The sequence below is a fragment of the Balaenoptera ricei genome, chromosome 14 (genome assembly GCF_028023285.1).
Source record: "Balaenoptera ricei isolate mBalRic1 chromosome 14, mBalRic1.hap2, whole genome shotgun sequence".
Lineage (NCBI taxonomy): Eukaryota > Metazoa > Chordata > Mammalia > Artiodactyla > Balaenopteridae > Balaenoptera > Balaenoptera ricei.
The window spans coordinates 6,594,438-6,615,594 of NC_082652.1; the positions used below are offsets into that span (position 1 = coordinate 6,594,438).

The 21,157-nt window shown below is 43.5% G+C and overlaps 1 protein-coding gene across 2 annotated transcripts in view; it reads right to left on the bottom strand.

Moving 5' to 3' along the window:
* The window catches only part of DNAH10 (dynein axonemal heavy chain 10), a 149,108-nt gene that overhangs the window by 111,833 nt on the left and 16,118 nt on the right, over positions 1-21,157 (bottom strand). Inside the window, exons 6-16 of one of the 2 annotated variants that reach the window (XM_059893951.1) lie at positions 20,802-21,018; positions 19,019-19,176; positions 18,063-18,293; positions 14,219-14,409; positions 12,917-13,115; positions 9,304-9,498; positions 6,574-6,744; positions 4,908-5,084; positions 3,968-4,093; positions 2,899-3,071; positions 2,150-2,301 (exon numbers count right to left, since the gene is read on the bottom strand). In XM_059893951.1, coding sequence (XP_059749934.1) covers positions 2,150-2,301; positions 2,899-3,071; positions 3,968-4,093; positions 4,908-5,084; positions 6,574-6,744; positions 9,304-9,498; positions 12,917-13,115; positions 14,219-14,409; positions 18,063-18,293; positions 19,019-19,176; positions 20,802-21,018 — 1,990 coding nt within the window. Of the gene's footprint in view, positions 1-2,149; positions 2,302-2,898; positions 3,072-3,967; positions 4,094-4,907; positions 5,085-6,573; positions 6,745-9,303; positions 9,499-12,916; positions 13,116-14,218; positions 14,410-18,062; positions 18,294-19,018; positions 19,177-20,801; positions 21,019-21,157 lie in introns of those variants that run through there. The other variant, XM_059893948.1, reaches the window with a different exon arrangement.

A 21,157-nucleotide genomic window follows, 5' to 3' on the forward strand; every position in this document is an offset into this window, starting at 1 on the left:
ACTGTAAAACATAAAATTATAAAATATTTAGAAAAATTTTGGGATCTAGGGCTAGGCAAAGAGTCCCTAGACGTGACACCAAAATCATGATCCATAAAAGGAAAAATTGATAAATTGGACTTCATCAAAATAGTTCTGCAAAAGATGCTATTAGGAGAATGAAAAGACAAGCTACAGAGTGGGAGAAAGTATTTCCAAACCACATATCCAATAAAGGACTAGTATCTACAATATATAAAGAATTCGCAAAGCTCAACAGTAAAAAAGCAAGTGATATAATTAGAAAATGGGCAAAAGAACAAAAAAAGACATTACACCAAAGAGGATATATAAAGGCAAACAAACACATAAGAAGAGGATATATAAAGGCAAACAAACACATCATTAGCCATTACAGAAAAATGCAAAGCAAAACCACAACGAGCTATCATTACACAGCTATCAGATGGCTAAATTTTTAAAAATGGTGACAATACCAAAGGCTGGCCAAGATCTAGAGATCGTGAAATGTATATTGCTGGTGAGAATGTAAAATGGTATAGCCACTCTGGACAACACTATGACATTAAAAAAAAAAAAAGACTAAACAAACAACTAATGAATATAACAAAAAAGAAGCAGACTCACAGATATAGAGAACAACCTAGTAGTTACCAGAGGGATAGGGAAATGGGGAGGGGCAATATAGGTAGGGGATTAAGAGGTACCAACTATTATGTATAAAATAAGCTACAAGGATATATTCTACAACACAGGGAATACAGCCAATATTTTATAATAACTATAAATGGAGTATAACATTTAAAAATTGTGAATCACTATACTGTATACTATACTGTATATATAACTTACATAACATTGTACATCAACTATTCTTCAGTTTTTTTAATAAAAAAAAAAAGACTAAACACACAAGTACCATACAACCCTGGGCATTTATCCCAGAGAAATGAAGACTCATGTTCACATAAAACCCTGTACACAAGTGATTCTATAGCACAAATGTATATTCATAATAGTCAAACGTGGAAACAACCTATATATTCTCTAGGATATCTAGGTGAATGAAACATTGATACCACAGTTTTTTATTCACTGATAAAAAGGAACAAACTGTTGAAACAGGCAAGAACTTGGAAAAATCTCCAGAGAATTGTGCTGGGTGAGAAAAGCCAACACCAAAAGGGTCATATAATATTTTATGTAACACTCTTAAAATGACAAAATTATAGAAACAGAAAACAGATTAGTGGCTGCCAGGGGTTCAGTAGAGGATGGGGGTAGGAGGGAAGTGGGTGTGACTTTAAAAGGGCGACATGAGGAATCACTGTGGTGTGGAAATGTTCTGTGTCTTGACTATATCGATGTAAAGATCTGGGCTGTGGTTTGCACTACAGTTTTGCAGAAGTTGCCACTGGGGGAAAACCAAGCAAAGGGTACCCAGGATCTGTCTGTATTAATTCTTGCAACTGCGTGTGACTCTGTAATTATCTGGAAATTAAAATTTCAGTTTTAGGGCTTCCCTGGTGGCGCAGTGGTTAAGAATCCACCTGCCAATGCAAGGGACACGGGTTCGAGCCCTGGTCCAGGAAGATCCCACATGCCGCGGAGCAACTAAGCCCGTGCGCCACAACTGCTGAGCCTGTGCCCTAGAGCCGGCGAACCACAACTACTGAGCCCACGTGCCACAACTACTGAAGCCCGGGCGCCTAGAGCCCGTGCTCCGCAACAAGAGAAGCCACCGCAACGAGAAGCCTGCACACCGCAGCAAAGAGTAGCCCCTGCTCGCCACAACTAGAGAATGCCTGCGTGCAGCAACGAAGACCCAATGCAGCCAAAAATAAATAAATTTATTTTAAAAAAAAATTTCAGTTTTAGGGGAAAAAAGTATAAGTCACTTTATTTTTGGAGGAGAAAGCTTTGGGTCAGTCGAATCTCAAAACGGCACCCCGTCCACCTCACCTTCACCCCCAACTAAAGCCTTGAGATGGATTCCATGTTCCACAAAGTGTACTTTACTGATGCTGAAAATGTATTTGTTAACCACATCTACATACATAGAAAAATTATAATTCAACTAAGACAATCTAAAAGAATGATTTTTTACATCCCAAAGTCTAAAAGGCAATAGATAGATGAATTATATTACCTAGTGAGTTCCAGTTTAACCTCTTATATCCAGACCTAAACACTCTTACTAATTCCTGGGAATGGTCGTCAAGGAGGAGAGCCTCTGCCTCATTTAACGTTCCAATGAGCATGTGATAATGATCCAACATACGTTGTATCCCATCCGTGTACCTGCACATTACAGGAAAGTCACTGACGTGAGAAAAATACAATGGAGCTCATAAAAAGATTAATAACCTTACAGATAGGATACAAAAGACCATTAACCAGACTAAAAATTTTAAAGAATGCCACTCTTCCCACTAACTTTCTTTTTTGGAAAATATTGGTTACTTTTTATTTAAAAATGTTACTTACAGGGAACTCTACTCAATACTCTGTAATGACCTACATGGGAAAAGAATCTAAAGAAGAGTGGATATATGTATATGTGGAACTGATTCACTTTGCAGTACACCTGAAACTAACACAACATTGTAAATCAACTATACCCCAGTAAATATTAATTTAAAAAATGAAAAAGTGAAAATGTTATTAGGTTAACATGAAATAGATTTATCGTTGTTATTTTTAGATGAATGAATAAACACATATTTTAAACATTTCTTAGTTTTTATTTCTAATGTGGCAAATATTGGCAGTTATAAAATCCACAAAAATGAAAGCTTTGGCATGGGTAGGGGGCGTGTCTTCAATAATTTTGAAGAGTGCAAAGGGGTCCCAAGACAAAAAATGTTTACTGTTGATTTAAGAGAAGAATCATTTTACCTAAGAAATTTGTCTTCCTGGAGGGCAACATTCCTTGCTAATTCGGGGACAGGGAACCCCAGCTGTTCCAAGTACTTTGCTTCGTTAATAATCTCCCTGAGAGCAGGTGAAAAGTTGATTGCAAAACCAGCCCCCCTGTCAGAGTTCGGGGCGTCATCACCAGCAGCAGAAGTCTGTGGGAGAGACTGTGTTTTTATAAAACATCGTCGGAAGGGCAGTCCAAGAAGCAATTAGATCAACGCAACCCAAGTTAAACGTGAATTTGAAAAAGATCAATGGAGGGTCCTTGCTGCCCTGACAGACTGGGGAGCTGGCCGGAACTAGCTAGAATTCATATTTTGTTTGGTGAACAGAGTTTTTAAAGAATTCGATTTAGTCGCCCACGTTCGAAAATTGGGCAACTGAATGTAAAAATCCAGAAATCTGGTTTCCCTTGAAAAATTGGAAAAGCTGATGATAAATGGCAAAGAACAGACAGAAGCTGGGTAGCAGCTGCCCCTTTTGAATAGGACACGAGCTGTCCAGTTCCTGACAGGCCCTACCTGGCCTCTTCACTCCTTTTAGTACCGAAGACCGAAAACCGCCAGGCCCAGGTCTTCCCTTGAACCTCCTAGCTAGTGTTTATTTACTGAGCAATTGCTACGTGCCAGACCCTGTGCTAAAGATGCGGATGAATCAAGGGAAGTGACATTTTTCTGTAGGTTAAAAATGATCAACGGTCAGCTGTTTCATATACGGTTCAGCTAATACTTTGCATGTTTCTGATCGTCTAATCCAACTCATTTTACAAACTGGGTCACTGGAGCTCAGAGTTAAGCCACTTGCCCAAGGAGTCAGGAGGGCTGCCTAACCCCAGCGTGTTCCCTGACTGTGACATTTTGCTTCCTCCATCTATTCCCTTTCTGCCTCTCTTCTTCTCCCGGGTCAACCTCTGCCCTTCTGTGCCTTTGATTTTGGAAATACCTCTCAACTTCATGAGAGTCAACACATCACATCTCAAGGAAATAGTAGCCACCATCACCTTACTTGGCCGCCCCGGAATCTAGGACGTGGATCTGGAAAGACACACCTTAGTGAGCAGACTCTTCTTCATGAGAGTTGGCAGGACCTGTTCTGTCGTCTCTTTCCACTGCTCATACTTTTTATCTTCGTAGTCTTTCATTGTCCTACCCACTTCCAGATATTTTTGCTTTACCTACCAAAGAAGTCAGGCAATGGTCATTTTGTCCTTGAAAATAACATTTTTTTCCTCTCTTTTTTTAAAAAAAAATTATCAGTTAACACATTTTGCAAAAGGAAGCAGGCAGATTTGCACAAACGTTGGAGGGTTTGTCTGCCATGGTAGGGCTTGAAATCTAGGCTGATTAACTGGGCTCACAAACCTCAGCCCGTGGGTTTGGTGCAGCCCAGGAGCTAAGAATGAAGGAGCTCAAAAAGAACAACAGTGCTTCCTGACACGTGACAACCATACGAAATTCAAATTTCAGCGTCCACAGTGATGTCTTATTGGAACACAGTCACACCTGTTCATTTATGTGGTATCGATGGTCACTTTCTTGCTACAAAGGCAGAGTTGAGTAGTTGCAACAGGGGCCATCCGACCCTCAAATGCCTAGAATACTTACTCTCTGGACCGTTAAAGAAAAGGTTTCCCACCCCCTGTGATATAATAGACAAAAATGCATGGGTGGGGGAGGGAGAGTATTATCAGAAAGTTGCTGGTCACCCTCTGGAGAGGCTGAAGATCAAGGTCAGGGGGAAGTCATGTGACTGCCACCTGGAAGATGTCATAGGTAGGTATGGAGATGTGGTCCCCAGGGACCGCAGAAAAGACCTTCTAAATTGCAGACATGGATTTGAAATTGAGCTGCTTCTCACGCGGGCAACTCTGCGTAGCCCACTCCATGCCGGCAGCCGCCTGGACTGAAGGATCAGGGCCCAGGGAGGCTGCCCATCTAGAATTGAACCGTGAAATACAAAAGGGGACATTTCCAGCAGAAGCAGCATACCTCTCTTCCTCCATCACTGTCCAAGATCCCCTCTACTTCTTGAAATCTGAGGATGGTGTGCTTAATCCGGAAGAACAGGGACCGTTCCCAGTAGATTGCACCTGCTACGGGCGGGTGATTCTTATACAGCGGTGGGTTGTCAAGGTTCTGAACAAAGATTTTGTTAACGATGTCAATCTGCAAAGCAGTCAAACGTATTCCGTAAGTGATAAGCATCAGTCTGTGAGCCAAGAAAAGATTTAACTTGAGATTTGTATCTTTAAAGAAATGAACATGGAACGTCAAGAACTAGTCTAAGGTACAGAATAGGGCTTTTACTACTTATTATTTACTACGTTTTCCTATACTCTGTAGGAATTTTTTTGTTTGGTTTAAAACATGCAATGATCCAAACTGCCTTATACTTACAGACTGTGTATGATCATTTGATCAACCTATTGGAAATTCTGAAATCTGTTCTAGACATGATTGGTGGCCAGGCCTGCATTGCGTGTGTGTGTGTGTGTGTGTGTGTGTGTGTGTGTGTATGTGCACGTGCCACTGAGGTTTTATAATTATTTATCATGTAATATTTTTTAAATTGTGGTACGATATGCATGACATAAAATTTACCATCCTAACCATTTCTCAGCGTACATTTCAGTGGAATTAACTACATTCATGCTGTGTTACATCCATCTCCACAACTTCTTTCATCTTGTAAAACTGAAACTCTGGGTACACATTAAACACAGTAACTCCCCACTTCTCCCTCCCTCAGCCCCTACAACAACAAAGTAGAACAACCTGTCTACTTTCTGTCTCTATGACTTTGCTCTAGGTACCTCATATAAGTAGAATCAAAGAGTATTTGTCTTTTTATGACTGGTTTATTTCAATTAACACAAAGCCCTCAAGGTTCATCCATGTTGTAGCATATGGCAGAATTTCCTTCCTTTTTAAAGCTGGATAATATTCCATTGTATGGATAGACCACATTTTGTTTATCCATTCATCTATCAATGGACCCTTGGGTGATTTCCAGCTTTTTGCCGCTGTGAATAGTGCTGCTACAAACATCGATATTCAAATATCTCTTCGAGACTCTGCTTTCAATTCTTTTGGGTATATACGCAAAATGGGATTGCTGGATCATATGGTCTGGGCTTGCATTTTAAAATAAGTATTTCACACTCTTATGTGAGTAATTAGGTGTCAGAGGCAAAACAATACCTGCCCCATTAATGGTCCTGATCCATTCCTGACAAAGAGGAATTAGGTAGCAGATGGAGTTAAGGTTGCCAGTCGGCTGACCTTAAAATAAGGAGACTATCCTGGATTATCTGGGTGGGTCCAATGTATAACAAGGGTCCTTACAACAGGAATGTGTATGTGAACACACCCTTGACCTTCACACATGGGTAGCTATGACTACTACACTGTCATTACTGTGATGATTATTATGACTAACTCACTCAGGGTCCATCACAATGTGAGGCATACAATATTGTACTTCATAAATTCTTACTGAATTTCTCCACTAAATAAACAAACCCACTTCATTTTGGTTATACGACAAGCTTCTTTGGGAAAATTACAGTTTCTCTGAACTTAGATGAGAAAGACAACAGTGTGATCCAATTGTTACATTTTGCCAAGTGTATTTTTACTGCTACAGCAGCCATACCTCTTTACAGTACTGTGCAAGAATATCATTAAATTTCATCATCATTTGTCGATTAATGGCCTCCCGTGAACGAATATGCTTAAATTTTAAAAGCATGTCAAATGCTGCTTCAGCTGATCGAAGTGTCTTAAAAGATTCATCAATAAAATTTTTTGCTTCTTTCTCAATAACCTGCCAAAAAAAAAAGCCCAGAAAAAACCCTTATGACCCTGTAATTACCCCACAAAAATAACAAAATGGCAAGAAAGGAGCAAAAAACCAAATCAGTGCCTTGAGAAGGATTTCCATTGTGCTTTGGTGGAAGCTGAGATCCAGTTAAAAATGGCAGACTGGGGACTTCCTGGTGGTCCAGTGGGTGAGACTCTGTGCTCCCAATGCAGGGGGCCCAGGTTCGATCCCTGGTCGGGGAACTGGATCCCGCATGCATGCCACAACCAGGAGTTTGCATGCCGCAACTAAGGGTTCACAGGCCACAACTAAGAAGCATGCATGCCGCAACTAAGAAGTCCGCATGCCGCAGTGAAGATCCCCCATGCCACAACTAAGACCCAGCGTAACCTAAATAAATAAATATTAAAAGAAAAAAATGGCGGACCGGCGGCATTCGTTTTCTGCTCTCTCTCCTCCACTAGTTCAAAATGATAGAAAAGGAAATCTTTAAAGTATTAACTCATATAGACAAAGAAACGGGAGAGGAGATAGTTCAGGAATTTTTGGAAGGAGAGTAACTAACCTTATAGAAGGCAGGGAATTACTACCTAACGCTGGCCATGGGTGGGGGAGGCGGGGGGCACCTGTTTGTCCCATGGAAACCTCTGCGAGGCTGAGCATTCGAGGGCACCAGGCCACCAGGAAGGGGAGGGGCAAACAGAGGACCCCTTCTCCACCCCACACAGCCAGGCCACTCAGGACACGTGCTCTATAGCTCCATCCCCAGCCCACTCTATGCAGAGTGGAAGGTTAAGTCTAGAAAAATTAAATCAGAGCGACATCAGACTTCTAATAACACTGGAAACTAGAAACCAATAAAGAACATCTTCAAATTTCTGAAGAAAAGTTATTTTCTACCTTGAACTCCATACCTACTATTTCAGAATTCACACATGCAAGACTCAGAAAAAATGCATGTCCCATGAAACCTTTCTCAGGAAGCTACTAAAAAATGTGCTCCAGCAAAACAAAGGAGCAAACAAGGAAAGAGGAAGCTGTGAGCTCTAGAAAGTAGGATCCAACACAGATGAGAGAAGATAGGAAGTCCTAGGGCAACTGCTTCACAACAGGTCTGAGGAGCAAACAATCTAGACTGGAGCAGGAAGACAGCAAGCTCTGGAAGAAAGGTCTCTGGAAAAATAGTAGCACTGATATGTCTCAGCAGATGGAACTCACTATCGATAGGTGTGTGAAAAAGATGTTAGGGCAGTTGGAAAGATTAATAGTGTATATGTAACTAACCAAGCAAATGCAAATAAAAGCAATGATTAACTCCAGGAAAAATGAAGGGTTGGACAAGAAAGGTTGCATGGTGGGACTTCCCTGGTGGTGCAGTGGTTAAGAATCCACCTGCCAATGCAGGGGACATGGGTTTGATCCCTGGTCTGGGAAGATCCCACATGCCGAGGAGCAACTAAGCCCGTGTGCCACAACTACTGAAGCCCATGCACTTGAGCCTGTGCTCCGCAACAAGCGAAGCCACTGCAGTGAGAAGCCTGCGCACCACAACGAAGAGGAGCCCCCACTCGCCGCAGCGAGAGAAAGCCCGCGTGCAGCAACGAAGACTCAAAAATAAAATAAAATTAAATAAATAAAATAAAAATAAATTTTAAAATATAAATAAATAAATAAATAAATAAAAAAGCTGCCTGTCAGGGCTGACTGTGCTGTTTCTGCACGTAGCCCCCTCCTCCGTCTATAAAAGCTCTTGCCCACTGACCCTCAGTCGGGGGGAGTCAACCTTTGGACAGGAGTCCGCCCCCACCCCTGGTTGCCAGCAGCCAAAATAAAGCAAACTTTCCTTTCCACCAACGTTGCCTCTCTATTGGTTTTTGAGCAGTGAGCAGGGGATCCCACTTTCAGTGACAATATGAAAGATGCTCTGGGGTTATCGAAACACTTACTTAAAACATAAAACAGGGACGCTCCTGGTGGTGTTCCGCATGTGAGTCTTAAAAGGTGAGCGTGGTGGGCCATCCTGCCCAGGCCGCAGGCAGTGAGGTCGTATTCTCTCTGACCGGCCCCGACTCGCCCACACCTAGGGCCGTAAGCTCTTATACCACCTCCCCACCCCCTCTCCTTCCCTAGCTCAGACCCACCTACGCTGCAGCCAGAAAAACCCTCTTCGGTATAAGTCTGATGACATCACTGCCTTGGTGAACAACCTTCAATGGCTCCCTCCTGCTTACTAAATTAAGTCCCATTCTTCACCCCGGCCACTCTACATCCTCTCCAGTTATACACCCAACCCACCTTGGTAGCCATTCTACGGTGTCTAGCTCGCTTCAAACGTATTCCACCTGGGGAGTAGGGGTGGGGACAGAGGACACTGAGAAGTGTTCGTTGTTACCTTATGCTCTTCTGCATTGTTTCCATTTTTCACCAAAAAGCAGGTATCCCTTTTTATGATTTAAAAACAAAAAACAAAACCCCTAAACCTAACTAAATAACCCAACAGATTTAACATGGAGAAAACATGGTATCCACTTCCAAAATCGAATCGAAGGATGTGTTACTTGCCAGGACTTCGATCTTGAAGTCGTCCATCACGTATTTCCAGTACTGGGAGCACTTGATGCTGAAGGGGTCGAAGGTCAGGCTTTCCATGGGGGTGACCAGGCTGTCCACCCGGCACAGCACATCGTCGATGCGCTTGGGATCCCCAGTCACTGCTTTTAGCTCTGAACCAAATATGTTGTAGAATTCCTCCAGGACCTGTCCGATCAAACAAAACACGAGGAGGTGACCACTTGGTTTTCTCACGATTGCTCTAATGACCAACGGGTTGCATATCTAGGTTTACCTGCGGGCAAGAATCTGGCCACACAGGTAACCTCCTCCCTTTGGAGCACCAAAGCCTAATCCCTTTGGTACTATGCCCACTGCACAAAGGACCCGTTCCAGATGCCCTGACACAGCTTACAAAGTCTGCATGCTCAAGCCCCTACCTACTCCTTCCATGTGCTCCCATACTGCTCTCCCCCTGCCACCTCGCAGCCACCCCAGGCCTCTTTCAGTCCCACGTCCCTTTCTGTCTCAGGGCCTTTGCACCTGCAGTGTGAAATGCCAGGTACCTACTACTCATTATTAAATATGCCTTCATTAAGTCCGACCCTTTAGAACAGGCCAGGCCCCTGTGCACACTTCCACAGCCCCCTCTGGTCTTCTTTCCTAGCACTCACCTCAGCTGTAGCTATGCATCTGTGCGATTATTGTCTACCATGTTTCTCTTCTACTGGACTGTAAGCTCCATGAGCCATAGACTATGTACAGACGGGGCTGGTTTCATAGGTGTGGGACCCGGGCAGGCGCACAGGGCCCCAGGCTCCAGAGGGTCCCATGCTGGGTTTAAGGCTCTGCTATTACCATCTTGAAATTCTCAATCATTTTATCTCTGAACTTGTGTTTTGTAAATGAAGTCTCGGGGGACAATCGGGCACACGTGTGAGCAGAGGCGATAAGCGAAATCTGCGTGTGTGCTGTTCACAACACCCCACTGACACGCAGCGTGTGAGGTCCCATGAGCAGAGAATCCCGGTGGAGCCACGATGCACGAGAGCTCAGGGAGACTCAGCGCCAGTACCGGTCAGCGTGTGGCAGCTACGGTGAGTAAAGGAGGACACCAACAGCTCAGAGAGGCCACCTTCTCCTTGCAGAACAGAGCTCGCTTCCAACGCAGAAAAAAAAGCTAAGAAACATACCCGACCAAGGAACCCTACCTACCATATTGCTTCTCACCCCTGTACTTCACCGTATTGGCCAACTATTCACGCTGAAAATGACGACACAGAAGGAATGATGGAGATAGGAAAACCCACAACTCCTTTTCCTCTCAGCCTTCCTTCCCCATCAGTGAGCTGAAGCAGGGAACGCTGGTAGAACTGCACACATCAAGAAGTGAAATGAAACCAGCCGAGTTAGTCAGGTGAAGCGTTTACATCTGCACTTAAGAGCTGCGAAACAGGGACTTCCCTGGTGGCGCAGCGGTTAAGAATCCGCCTGCCAATGGGTTCGAGCCCTGGTCCGGGAAGATCTCACATGCCGCGGAGCAACTAAGCCCATGCGCCACAACTACTGAGCCTGCGCTCTAGAGCCCTTGAGCCACAACTACTGAAGCCCGCGTGCCTGGAGCCCGTGCTACGCAACAAGAGAAGCCACTGCAATGAGGAGTCCATGCACCACAACGAAGACACAACGCAGCCAAAAAGAAATAAATAAATAAATTTGTTTAAAAAAAGAAAGAGCTGCAAAATACAAACTGTGTCATTTCAGTGATTCCACACACCAGACAAATGCCCTTCTCTTTGCATGTTAAGCTGACGCTGCACAATATAAAGAAGAACCGTAAAGTTCATGCAAATAATTTAAATGTTTAATTTTCTTTTACTTTCTTTTCTTTACTTTGCTACAGTCGTAACAAACCAACAAACAAGGCCATGCCAAGGCGAGACATGTCAGAAGGAAAAGCTTTTATATTTTAAGACTTTTAACAGCATTTTTTTCCTGCTTGTTGAATAAGGGGTCAACATTTCTGTTTGCACTGGGCACCGTGGTCACACAGCCAGCCCTGGTCTTTGCTCATCATCATTTCTCTAGCAGCAAGGACAAGTGCCTGGCATGTTGTGAGTGCTTGATAAATATTTAGAGAGTAAATGAATGGATGGGCCTTCATGAGACAAGGGCTGGCTAATTCAACCCATCAGCCACTAAGCCTTGCGTACATTCATTGAAAAGAGAGTGGGCTCAGATAAACAGGAAGCACCGGCAGATAGATGGGTAGTCACTGTGGCGATGGCAGGGATGATGCGGCTTCAGGGGAGAGAAGGTCTCAGACCGCCTTTGAGGAATTCCAACACTTAATGGAAAGACAGAGGGGGAAGATTTTGCAAAAGACACTGAGAAGGCGTGGCCAGAGTCAAAAGAAAATCAAGACATGGAAGCAACCTAAATGCCCATCGACAGAGGAATGGATAAAGAAGATGTGGTACGTATATATACAATGGAATACTACTCAGCCCTAAAAAAGAATGAAATTTTGCCATTTGCAGCCACATGGATGGATTTGGAGGGTATTCTGCTAAATGAAATCAGACAGAGAAAGACAAATACTACATGATAATCATTTACATGTGGAACCTAAAAAATACAGCAAACTAGTGACTATATTACAAAAAAGAAACAGACTCACAGAGAACAAACTAGCTGTTACTAGAGGTGGGGAGGGGCAATATAGAGGTGGGGAGTCAGAGGTACAAACTGTTAGGTTTAAAATAAGCTACAAGGATATATTGTACAACATGGGGAATATAGCCAATATTTCATAATTATAAATGGAGTATAACCTTTAAAAACTGTGAATCAGGGCTTCCCTGGTGGCACAGTGGTTGAGAATCTGCCTGCTAATGCAGGGGACACGGGTTCGAGCCCTGGTCCAGGAAGATCCCACATGCCACAGAGCAACTAAGCCCGTGCGCCACAACTACTGAGCCTGCGCGTCTGGAGCCTGTGCTCCGCAACAAGAGAGGCCGCAATAGTGAGAGGCCCGCGCACCGTGATGAAGAGTGGCCCCCTCTTGCCGCAACTAGAGAAAGCCCTCGCACAGAAACGAAGACCCAACACAGTCAAAAATAAATAAATAAATTTAAAAAAAAAAACAAAAAACTGTGAATCACTATACTGTACACCTGTAACTTATACAACATTGTACATCAACTATATTTCAATTTTTTTTTAATTAAAAGATAAAGAAAACCAAGGGAATTCCCTGGCAGTCCAGTGGTTAGGACTCGGCACTTTCACTGCTGTGGGCCCCGGGTTCAATCCCTTGTCGGGGAACTAAGACCCCGCAAGCCTCGCAGTGCAGTCAGAAAAGAAAAGGAAAGGAAACCAAAAGCAAGGGGAGAAGGAGGGCTGTCACAAAACTCAAGGGAGAGCTGCAAACGTCAGGTGTGCTCTGGGACATTCCGGTACATTGTGTCTGCTCTGCAGGCTTCTCTTCCGGCCAGACCCTCTCTGCCTCCCACCTGACACGGAGAGGCCCACTGTCAAAAGCCAAACTGCCTTCCATCGGGCAAATCCCAGCTCTAACCACCTTTGCATGCATTGAAGAGAACGCCCCCAATCCCCGCCCCACCTGCAGGACGTCGTAGAGATCCTGGCAGACGGTGGCCATGTAATCCGTTCTCTCAAACAGCCGTTTCCGATCAAACTCCCACCGAGCCTCTCTCCCTGAAGCCTCGATCTTGGCCCGGATGTCGAAATAGGCCTTTTTCCACGTGTTGAGGGTGTTCCTGGCCTCCAAGGTTTTGTGTTGCGCGCTCGCTCGGTTTTCTCTGGGAAGCAAAGAGATGCTGTGATGGGCACGAGGGTCTGAGCCACGCTCCCCGCTCCCCGGGGGAAGCAGGCTTCTAAGAGGACAATTCTAAGCAAGGAGCGGAGACTCTCTGATGTCATGGTCTCACTGCAGAAACCTTCCCGGGCGAGCTGCTGTTCTGATGAAACTGGCAGGGATGTGATTGGTGGGGCTGCAGGCAGGATTCCAAGCCGCGGCCCAGGCTGACCTTTGATGCAGCTGCCCCCAACCTGCAATGTGCAAAGCCTGGTAAGCTTTCTGTTTGAGCTGGAAGGGGAGCAGGTGGCCTTGGGTCCTAAGCCAGAAGCAAGAGCGGAGTAAAATGATAATGCTGAGATTTTGGTACCTATTTCACTTACATAGATTGTTTTTTAAGAGAGTTAAAAAAAAAACGGAATTCCCTGGCAGTCCAGTGGTTAGGACTCCATGCTTCCACTGTAGGGGGCACGGGTTCGTTCGCTGGTTGGGGAACTAAGATCCTGCATGTCGAGCAGCCCGGCCAGAAAAAAAAAAGAAAGTAAAAAATTGATCTGTGTCTCCTTCCACATTTGATCCTCAGAGGCTGTTCCAGCTGAGGGGCTCTGGGGTCCAGGAGTGAGGTTCCCTTGGACAATCCGCCTCGGTCTCTCCAAGGATAACCAAGGAAGACGGTCCTGAGTAATCCACACCGTGGAGTATTATTTGGCCAGAAAAAGGAATGAAACACCGATGCAAACTACACCATGAATGAACCTTGAAAACATGATGCTGAGTGGGAGGAGCCAGTCATAAAAGACCCCGTGTTGTATGATTCCACGTGCAGGAATGTTCAGAAGAGGCGAATCCAGAGAGACAGAGAGTAGGTCAGTGGTTGCCCAGGGCTGCGGGGTTGGGGAGGGTGGGAGTGAAGCTAAAGGGAAAAGATTTCTTTCTGGGATGAAGAAAATATTCTAAAATCATTGATGGCTATGGATGCACATCTCTGTGAATATACTAAAAGCATTAAATTGTACTTTTTAAACAGGTGACTTGTACGGCGTGTGAATTATGTTTCGCTAAAGCTGTTTAAGATCTTAAGAAAAACACAGTGCCTTTACTTCTTACCTGAACAAAGTCCGAAGATTCACCACTTTGCAGACTCTCTCCGCGATTTCCCAGGCGACGCGCTCCAGGAGCGGAATCATCCTCTCGTCTTTATTGTAGTGTCGGGAGATGGTCCACACCATCCTCAGGGCACTCATCATGGAGGGGATTGTTTCCAAGACAACGTGAAAGCTGGATCCATGTGTTACGTTCTAACCGGAGAGGCACATGGAAAAGAGAGAGCAAAGCCAGCCACCTTCGTCTTGGCGCCAACAGTGTAAGAAAGCAAGAAGTGTGCAGGAAATTTCCCTCTTCTTTTTTCTTTCTTTCTTTTTTTTTTTTTTTTTTGTATTTAAAAGGTATTTTAATTAAATGTAAGTGTATTTCTGGATTTTAGTACTTTCAGGAAAAATTGGCATCTGTTTAAGGTCTCTCAACTTAAAAAAATTTTTTTTGCATTCTTTTTCATATTCTTTTCCATTCTGGTTTATCACAGGATATTGAATATCGTTCCCTGCGCTATACAGTAGGACCTTGTTGTTTATCCATTCTGTATATATACAGTTTGCATCTGCTAATCCCAAACTCCCACTCTTACCCTCTCCCCCTTGGCAACCACCAGTCTGTTCTCTATGTCCCTGATTTTGTTTCTGTTTCATAGATAAGTTCATTTGTGTCATATTTTAGATTCCACATATAAGTGATATCATGTGGCATTTGTCTTTCTCTTTCTGATTTACTTCACTTAGTTTGATGATCTCTAGTTGCATCCATGTTGCTGCAAACGGCATTATTTCATTCCTTTTTATGGCTGAGTAGGACTCCATTGTGTATATGTACCACATCTTCTTTAGCCATTCATCTGTCGATGGACACTTTGGTTGTTTCCATGTCTTGGCTGTTGTGAATAGTGCTGCTATGAACATAGGGGTGCATGTATCTTTTTGAATTATAGTTTTGTCTGGATATATGCCCAGGAGTGGGATTGCTGGATCATATGGTAGCTCTATTTTTAGTTTTCTGAGGAACCTCCATACTGTTTTCCACAATGGCTGCACCAACTTACATTCCCACCAACAGTGTAGGACATTCTTGTTAATTTTAGAAAAGTCCTCATTATGGGAGAAAATGTTTAACAAACAAAAGATAGGTCTGTAGGTGCTGACATGGAAAGATAAGATTTACAATTAAAGTTAATAAAGCAATTTGCAGACGTGTATATGAAGTGTGGTGTGTGTATACATATTATATACATATATAATTATACTATATTTAGTGGCAAGAGTGCCACTGAATGAATCAAAGCTGGTCTTCTAGAGGTGACCTAGAGGTGCCAGTGTTTTCCAGGGTATGTGTCCCCCAGCAGGAAGGGACATGATTTTGACAGCACTCAAAACTTTTAAAAAATATAGGGACTTCCCTGGTGGCGCAGTGGTTAGGAATCCGCCTGCCAATGCAGGGGACATGGGTTCAATCCCTGGTCCGGGAAGATCCCACATGCCTCGGAGCAACTGGGCCTGTGCGCCACAACTACTGAGCTTGTGCTCTAGAGCCTGTGAGCCACGACTACTGAGCCTGCATGCCACAACTACTGAAACCCGCACGCCTAGAGCCCATGCTCCACAGCAAGAGAAGCCACCGTAATGAGAGGCCTGTGCACTGCAGCAAAGAGTAGCCCCTGCTCACCGCAACTAGAGAAGACCCAATGCAGCCAAAAATAAAATTAATTATTAATTAATTTTTTTAAAAAAATTTTTAAGTACCACAAACCATATCAAAAGTCAAATGACAGAAGAAAAAAAAATTTTTAATAAATAAATATATATATATATACTTATTTTACTGCATATTAGAAACGACTGGTATATCAAACCCATGACTGCACAGGTATGATTGTTTGAGGCTAAATTACACACACATACACACACACACACACACACACACACACACACACGTACAAATTTAAAGTCAACTTAAAGAGGGACTTCCCTGGTGGTCCAGTGGGTGAGAGTCCATGCTCCCAATGCAGGGGGCCCGGGTTCAATCCCTAGTCGGGGAACTAGATCCCACATGCATGCTGCAACTAAGAGTTCTCACGCCACAACTAAGACCTGGCACAGCCAAAATAAGTAAATAAATAAAATAAATATTTTTAAAAAGTCAACTTACAGAAAAGTAAGTTTCAGATGCACAAAGGGATGGCAAAAATTACAAAAGTGATGCATGAGTGATGTAAGCTTGACTCTCACTGATCTTTGCAAGCCACTCATTTTGCAGAGACGATAAATAAATCTCAGAGAAGGAAATGATATTGCCACTAACATCAACTCCATGGCAGATTCCACTTGGACCTCAAGCCCTCAGATTTGATAACCTGTTGTACCACTTATACAGGACCATATAGATCCTTATCCGTGGACCACTCATACAGTTGTTGGACAGTTGCTTCCCCGATACTACTCTTGACGTGCTAAGTGCTTTGCAGTCATAAGTTCATTTGAACCTTCCAGCAACCATTTGAGGTAGGTTCTCTCATGATCCCAGTTTTCCAGAGAAAGAAACAGGCTCAGAGAGGTCACATATGCAGATGTGGGATACTCGGGACCTGGGCCTATACCTCTACAGCGCTTCACCACACACATATTAACCTCTCAGCAACACAAACAGGACTTTTACTGGTCTCATTATTGGGACAAGAGTAATGACTCCTGGCCTTGGAATACGGTACTGTGCATGATAAATCAGAGGGGAAGGGAATCCCGAAAAAGGAAATTACACTTGTGCACTGCTGGTGGGAATGTAAAATGGTGCAGTCACTGAGGAAAGGAGTTAAACATAGAATCTTCATAGACGGTTAAACATAGAATTATCAGACAGTTAAACATAGAATTATCAGATGTCCCAGCAATTCTACTCTTGGGTATATGCCCAAACAAATTGAAAGCACAGACTCAAACAAATATCTGTACATCCATATTCATAGCAGCATTATTCACAATAGCCAAAAGGTGGAAATAACCCAAATGTCCATCAACAGAAGAATGGATAAACAAAATGTGGTGTATACATACAATGGAATGTTATTGAGCCCTAAAAAGCAATGGGATTCTGACATATAACTACAGCATGGATGAATCTTGAAAACATTATGCTGAGTGAAATAAACCAGACACAGAAGGGCAAAGATGGTATGATTCCATTTCTATGCAATACCTAGAATAGGCAAATTCAGAGAGACAGAAATTAGAAAAGAGGTTACCAAGGGCTGGCAGAAGTCGGAGTTGTTTAAAGGGATGCTGAGTTTATGTTGGGGATGGTGAAAAAGTGCACAAAGATAGTGATGAGGGGTACCCAGCAATGGGTAGGTATTTAATGCTACTGAACTCTTACAAGTGGTTGAATAATAAATATCACGTTATATATATTTTACTACAATTTTTAAAATGCTGAACAAACGGACTTTCCTGGTGGTGCAGTGGTTAAGAGTCTGCCTGCCAATGCAGGGGACACGGGTTTGAGCCCTGGTCCGGGAAGACCCCACATGCCGCGGAGCAACTAAGCCCGTGCGCCACAACTACTGAGCTCGCGCTCTAGAGCCCGCGTGCCACAACTACTGAGCCGGCGTGCCTAGAGCCCATGCTCTGCAACAAGAGAAACCACCACAATGAGAAGCCCATGCACCGCGATGAAGAGTAGCCCCTCTCGCCACAACTAGAGAAAGCCCGCGTGCAGCAACAAAGACCCAATGCAACCAAAAATAAATAAGTAAAATAAAATAAATTTTTAAAAAAATGCTGAACAAACAAAAGGAAGTGAAATCTAGTTTACAGAGCTGACTTTCCAAAGTGCAGTGCACCCGGCGTACCTTGAAATGACGTTCCACCGTGGAAAGAAACCGCACATTGTCTGAGGCCTCCATGTGGAACTTGAACAATTCAGTTAAGACGGGCTGCAGGTTGGCCACAAGCATAGAATCGGATTCCTTGATCACATCCAAGACTTTTCTGACTACTGGAAGCTTTGTTTGTTCATGGAGTGCACTTAGGGTGGCATTTCTTTCTCGCCAGAATTCAATTTCGGCCAGAGGACCATTCCCCTGAGAGATGACAGGAGCACACAAACAGCATCATCATTAGCGGGGAGTCCACACTTGTGGTTGTTCCTCCAGCATCCATGCCTCTCCTCCCAAATGCTCTAGTTAGGGGCTAATCCATACAAGGACTTCGGGGGCGGGCACTTGACCTAGGATGATCCAATCAGAGTGAATCTCAGGACTCCAGTCGGGAATGGTAGACGCTCCATCTTTCTCTGGACAAGGTGGTATGTGGATGTGGGGTCAGAAACTATTACCGGTTGCCACCATGAAGGAAACCAGCCTGAGGAGGAAGCCCCCTCAGAGAGGAGTTTGGAACCAAGAAATTAACAGAGCAACACAGCTAGAGTCCCGGAGTCTTGATCAAACCATACCTGAATCCAGCACTGCCTCTAGACTTTTCAGTTATGTGAGCTAATAAATTCTCTGTCTTATTTAAGCCAGCTGAGTTGGGTTTCCTGGTTGGTTTGTTTTTTTTATTTTTAGCCCAAACATCCTGACCCATACACAGTATTATATTTATCAATAACAGAGAGTCATGTATTAGCACACTAACCTCAGAAAGCCCAAGAATGACATCTTGGGTATGTTTACTTTGATATCTTTAAGGAGGTCACAAAACAGTAAGAAAAGAGGCTAGATCGCTCAGATCCCCAGACTCCTGGCTCTTTCTCGGGACAGCAAGCATGAACTGGATCAGGGATCTTCAAAAGCATCGCACACGTTACCTGAGGCGTCTTTTTCATCTGGCCCTCAAGAGCTACTGATATCTGATTCAACCAGTTTATCACGCATTGCTCCAAAATTTCCACGGTATCTGGGTCAGCTGCCAGGTCAGACACCTCTCCCTCTACACTGATGCTTGGCATTTCTAACTTGATCTCACCTAGTAGAATAAAAATGGTCAGTCAGCCACTAGTTTGGGGAAAATGATTACAGACAATGATGTTCAAGTTAATCAGCTGGCTCTTCTCTCCAGACATCAGTATATGGCCTGGTACTTCCCTGTCCTAATATTTGTATATCTCATTCTCTTTCATTAGAATGTAATTAAAACACTTTAGATAATTAGATCATTGCTCCAGTGTTAAGCGCGATCAAAATGATTCAGCTATTTAAGACGGTCCTGAGTTTACAACCTACGCGATGTCAATTTAAAAATTGAACAAACAGGGACTTCCCTGGTGGCCCAGTGGCTAAGAATCCACCTTCCGACGCAGGTTTGATCCCTGGTCGGGGAACTAAGATCCCACATGCCATGGGGCAACTAAGCCCACGCACCGCAACTACAGAGCCTGCACCCTATACAGCCCGTGCGCCACAACTTGAGCCCGCAACTACTGAGCCCGCATGCTCTGGAGCCTGTGTACCACAACTAGAAAGCCCACATGCCACAACGAAAGATCCTGTGTGCCACGATGGAGATCCCGCATGTCGCAACTAAGACCCAATGCGGCCAAATAAAATAAAATTAAATTAACTTAAAAACTGAACAAACAACCAGAGCTCAACAGATATTCGAGAAAGCCTCCAGCATGAAACAGACAGTCCAAGAATAAATCAGAAACAATGACTTCAAAGCAGTTCTAAGAGGGAAGTAAAAAAAAAAAAAAAAGAAAGAAAGAAACAATGACTTCAGAGGAAATTGAGACAATGTAAAGAACAGACAAAAAAAATGTTTTAATCCCAACTATTAGTCTCAGAGATTTGAGACAACATGGCATCCATCAAACAAGAACAGAATGCTATGGAAAAGGTACAATCACAAAATAAGAGGTCTTAAAAATTAAAAAGATGATAGCTGATGTGAAAAGTCTAATCAAAAGTTGTGAAGGTAAAAGTTGAGGAACTCTTCAGGAAAGTAGAGTACACAAAGAGATGGAAAATGCAAGTGAAAAGATAGGAAACAGAATCAACAGCACATATCCAACAGGAATATTAACAAGAGAAAACAGAGACAAATAGTGGAGGAAATTATCAAGAGAATTTTTCATACTGAAAGGCTAGGTCTTCAGACTGAAAATACAGAATGCTTAGCAAACTGAATCTCATAGAGTACTTAGCAAAATGAATGGAAAGAGAACCGCCAAAGGTCCATCATTCTCCCTGCCCGAAATGCCCTTGCTCCCCAACTCCACCTACCAACGCCTTGCTCATCCTTTCAGATGAGGTCAAATGCTGCCTCCTTCAGGAAGTCCTCTTTGATTCCCCCACCACTTCTCCAACATGGTCTCACTCTGCCAAGCCCTAAAGACCCTAATATCTCTCTCAAGCTCCTTATTCTGCCATAGTTCTTTGGGCACCAGATTATAAGATCCTTGAGGACAAGGATTCATCATTCTTCATTCCTCTTTGTGTTTCTTACAATGTCCAGCTTGGTGTCTTTCATATCACGAGCAGGTAAACAAGAGCGATCATAAATTAAAACAAAAAAAAACCTCCTGAACTCTTAAATTCTTCTTAAAGTAAACGCATCCTGCTTAACTAAGGAGGAGAAAAATAAAGCCTTACCTTCAAGTTGCTGCATTGTTCTTTGAATATTACTTGCAAATTTCTGGATGTTCATTAAAAATTCATCCCGTATTAATTGAATGCTGTGATATTCTATTGCTTCCCCGGGCATGCTAGGTAGGTCTATGTCGTACTCAAAAGAGTCCAAGACTTCTCCAGATGTGAATCCCAGGCTCGCATCCTTGTGCTGACTGAAGGACAAGGCTGGCAAGAAAACCTGAAAAGCCAAGATTAAGAATCAAATCATTTGTACCATTTTTTTAGATTCCACATATAAGCGATATCATATGGTATTTGTCTTTCTCTGTCTGACTTACTTCACTCAGTATGACAATTCCTCGGTCCATCCATGTTGC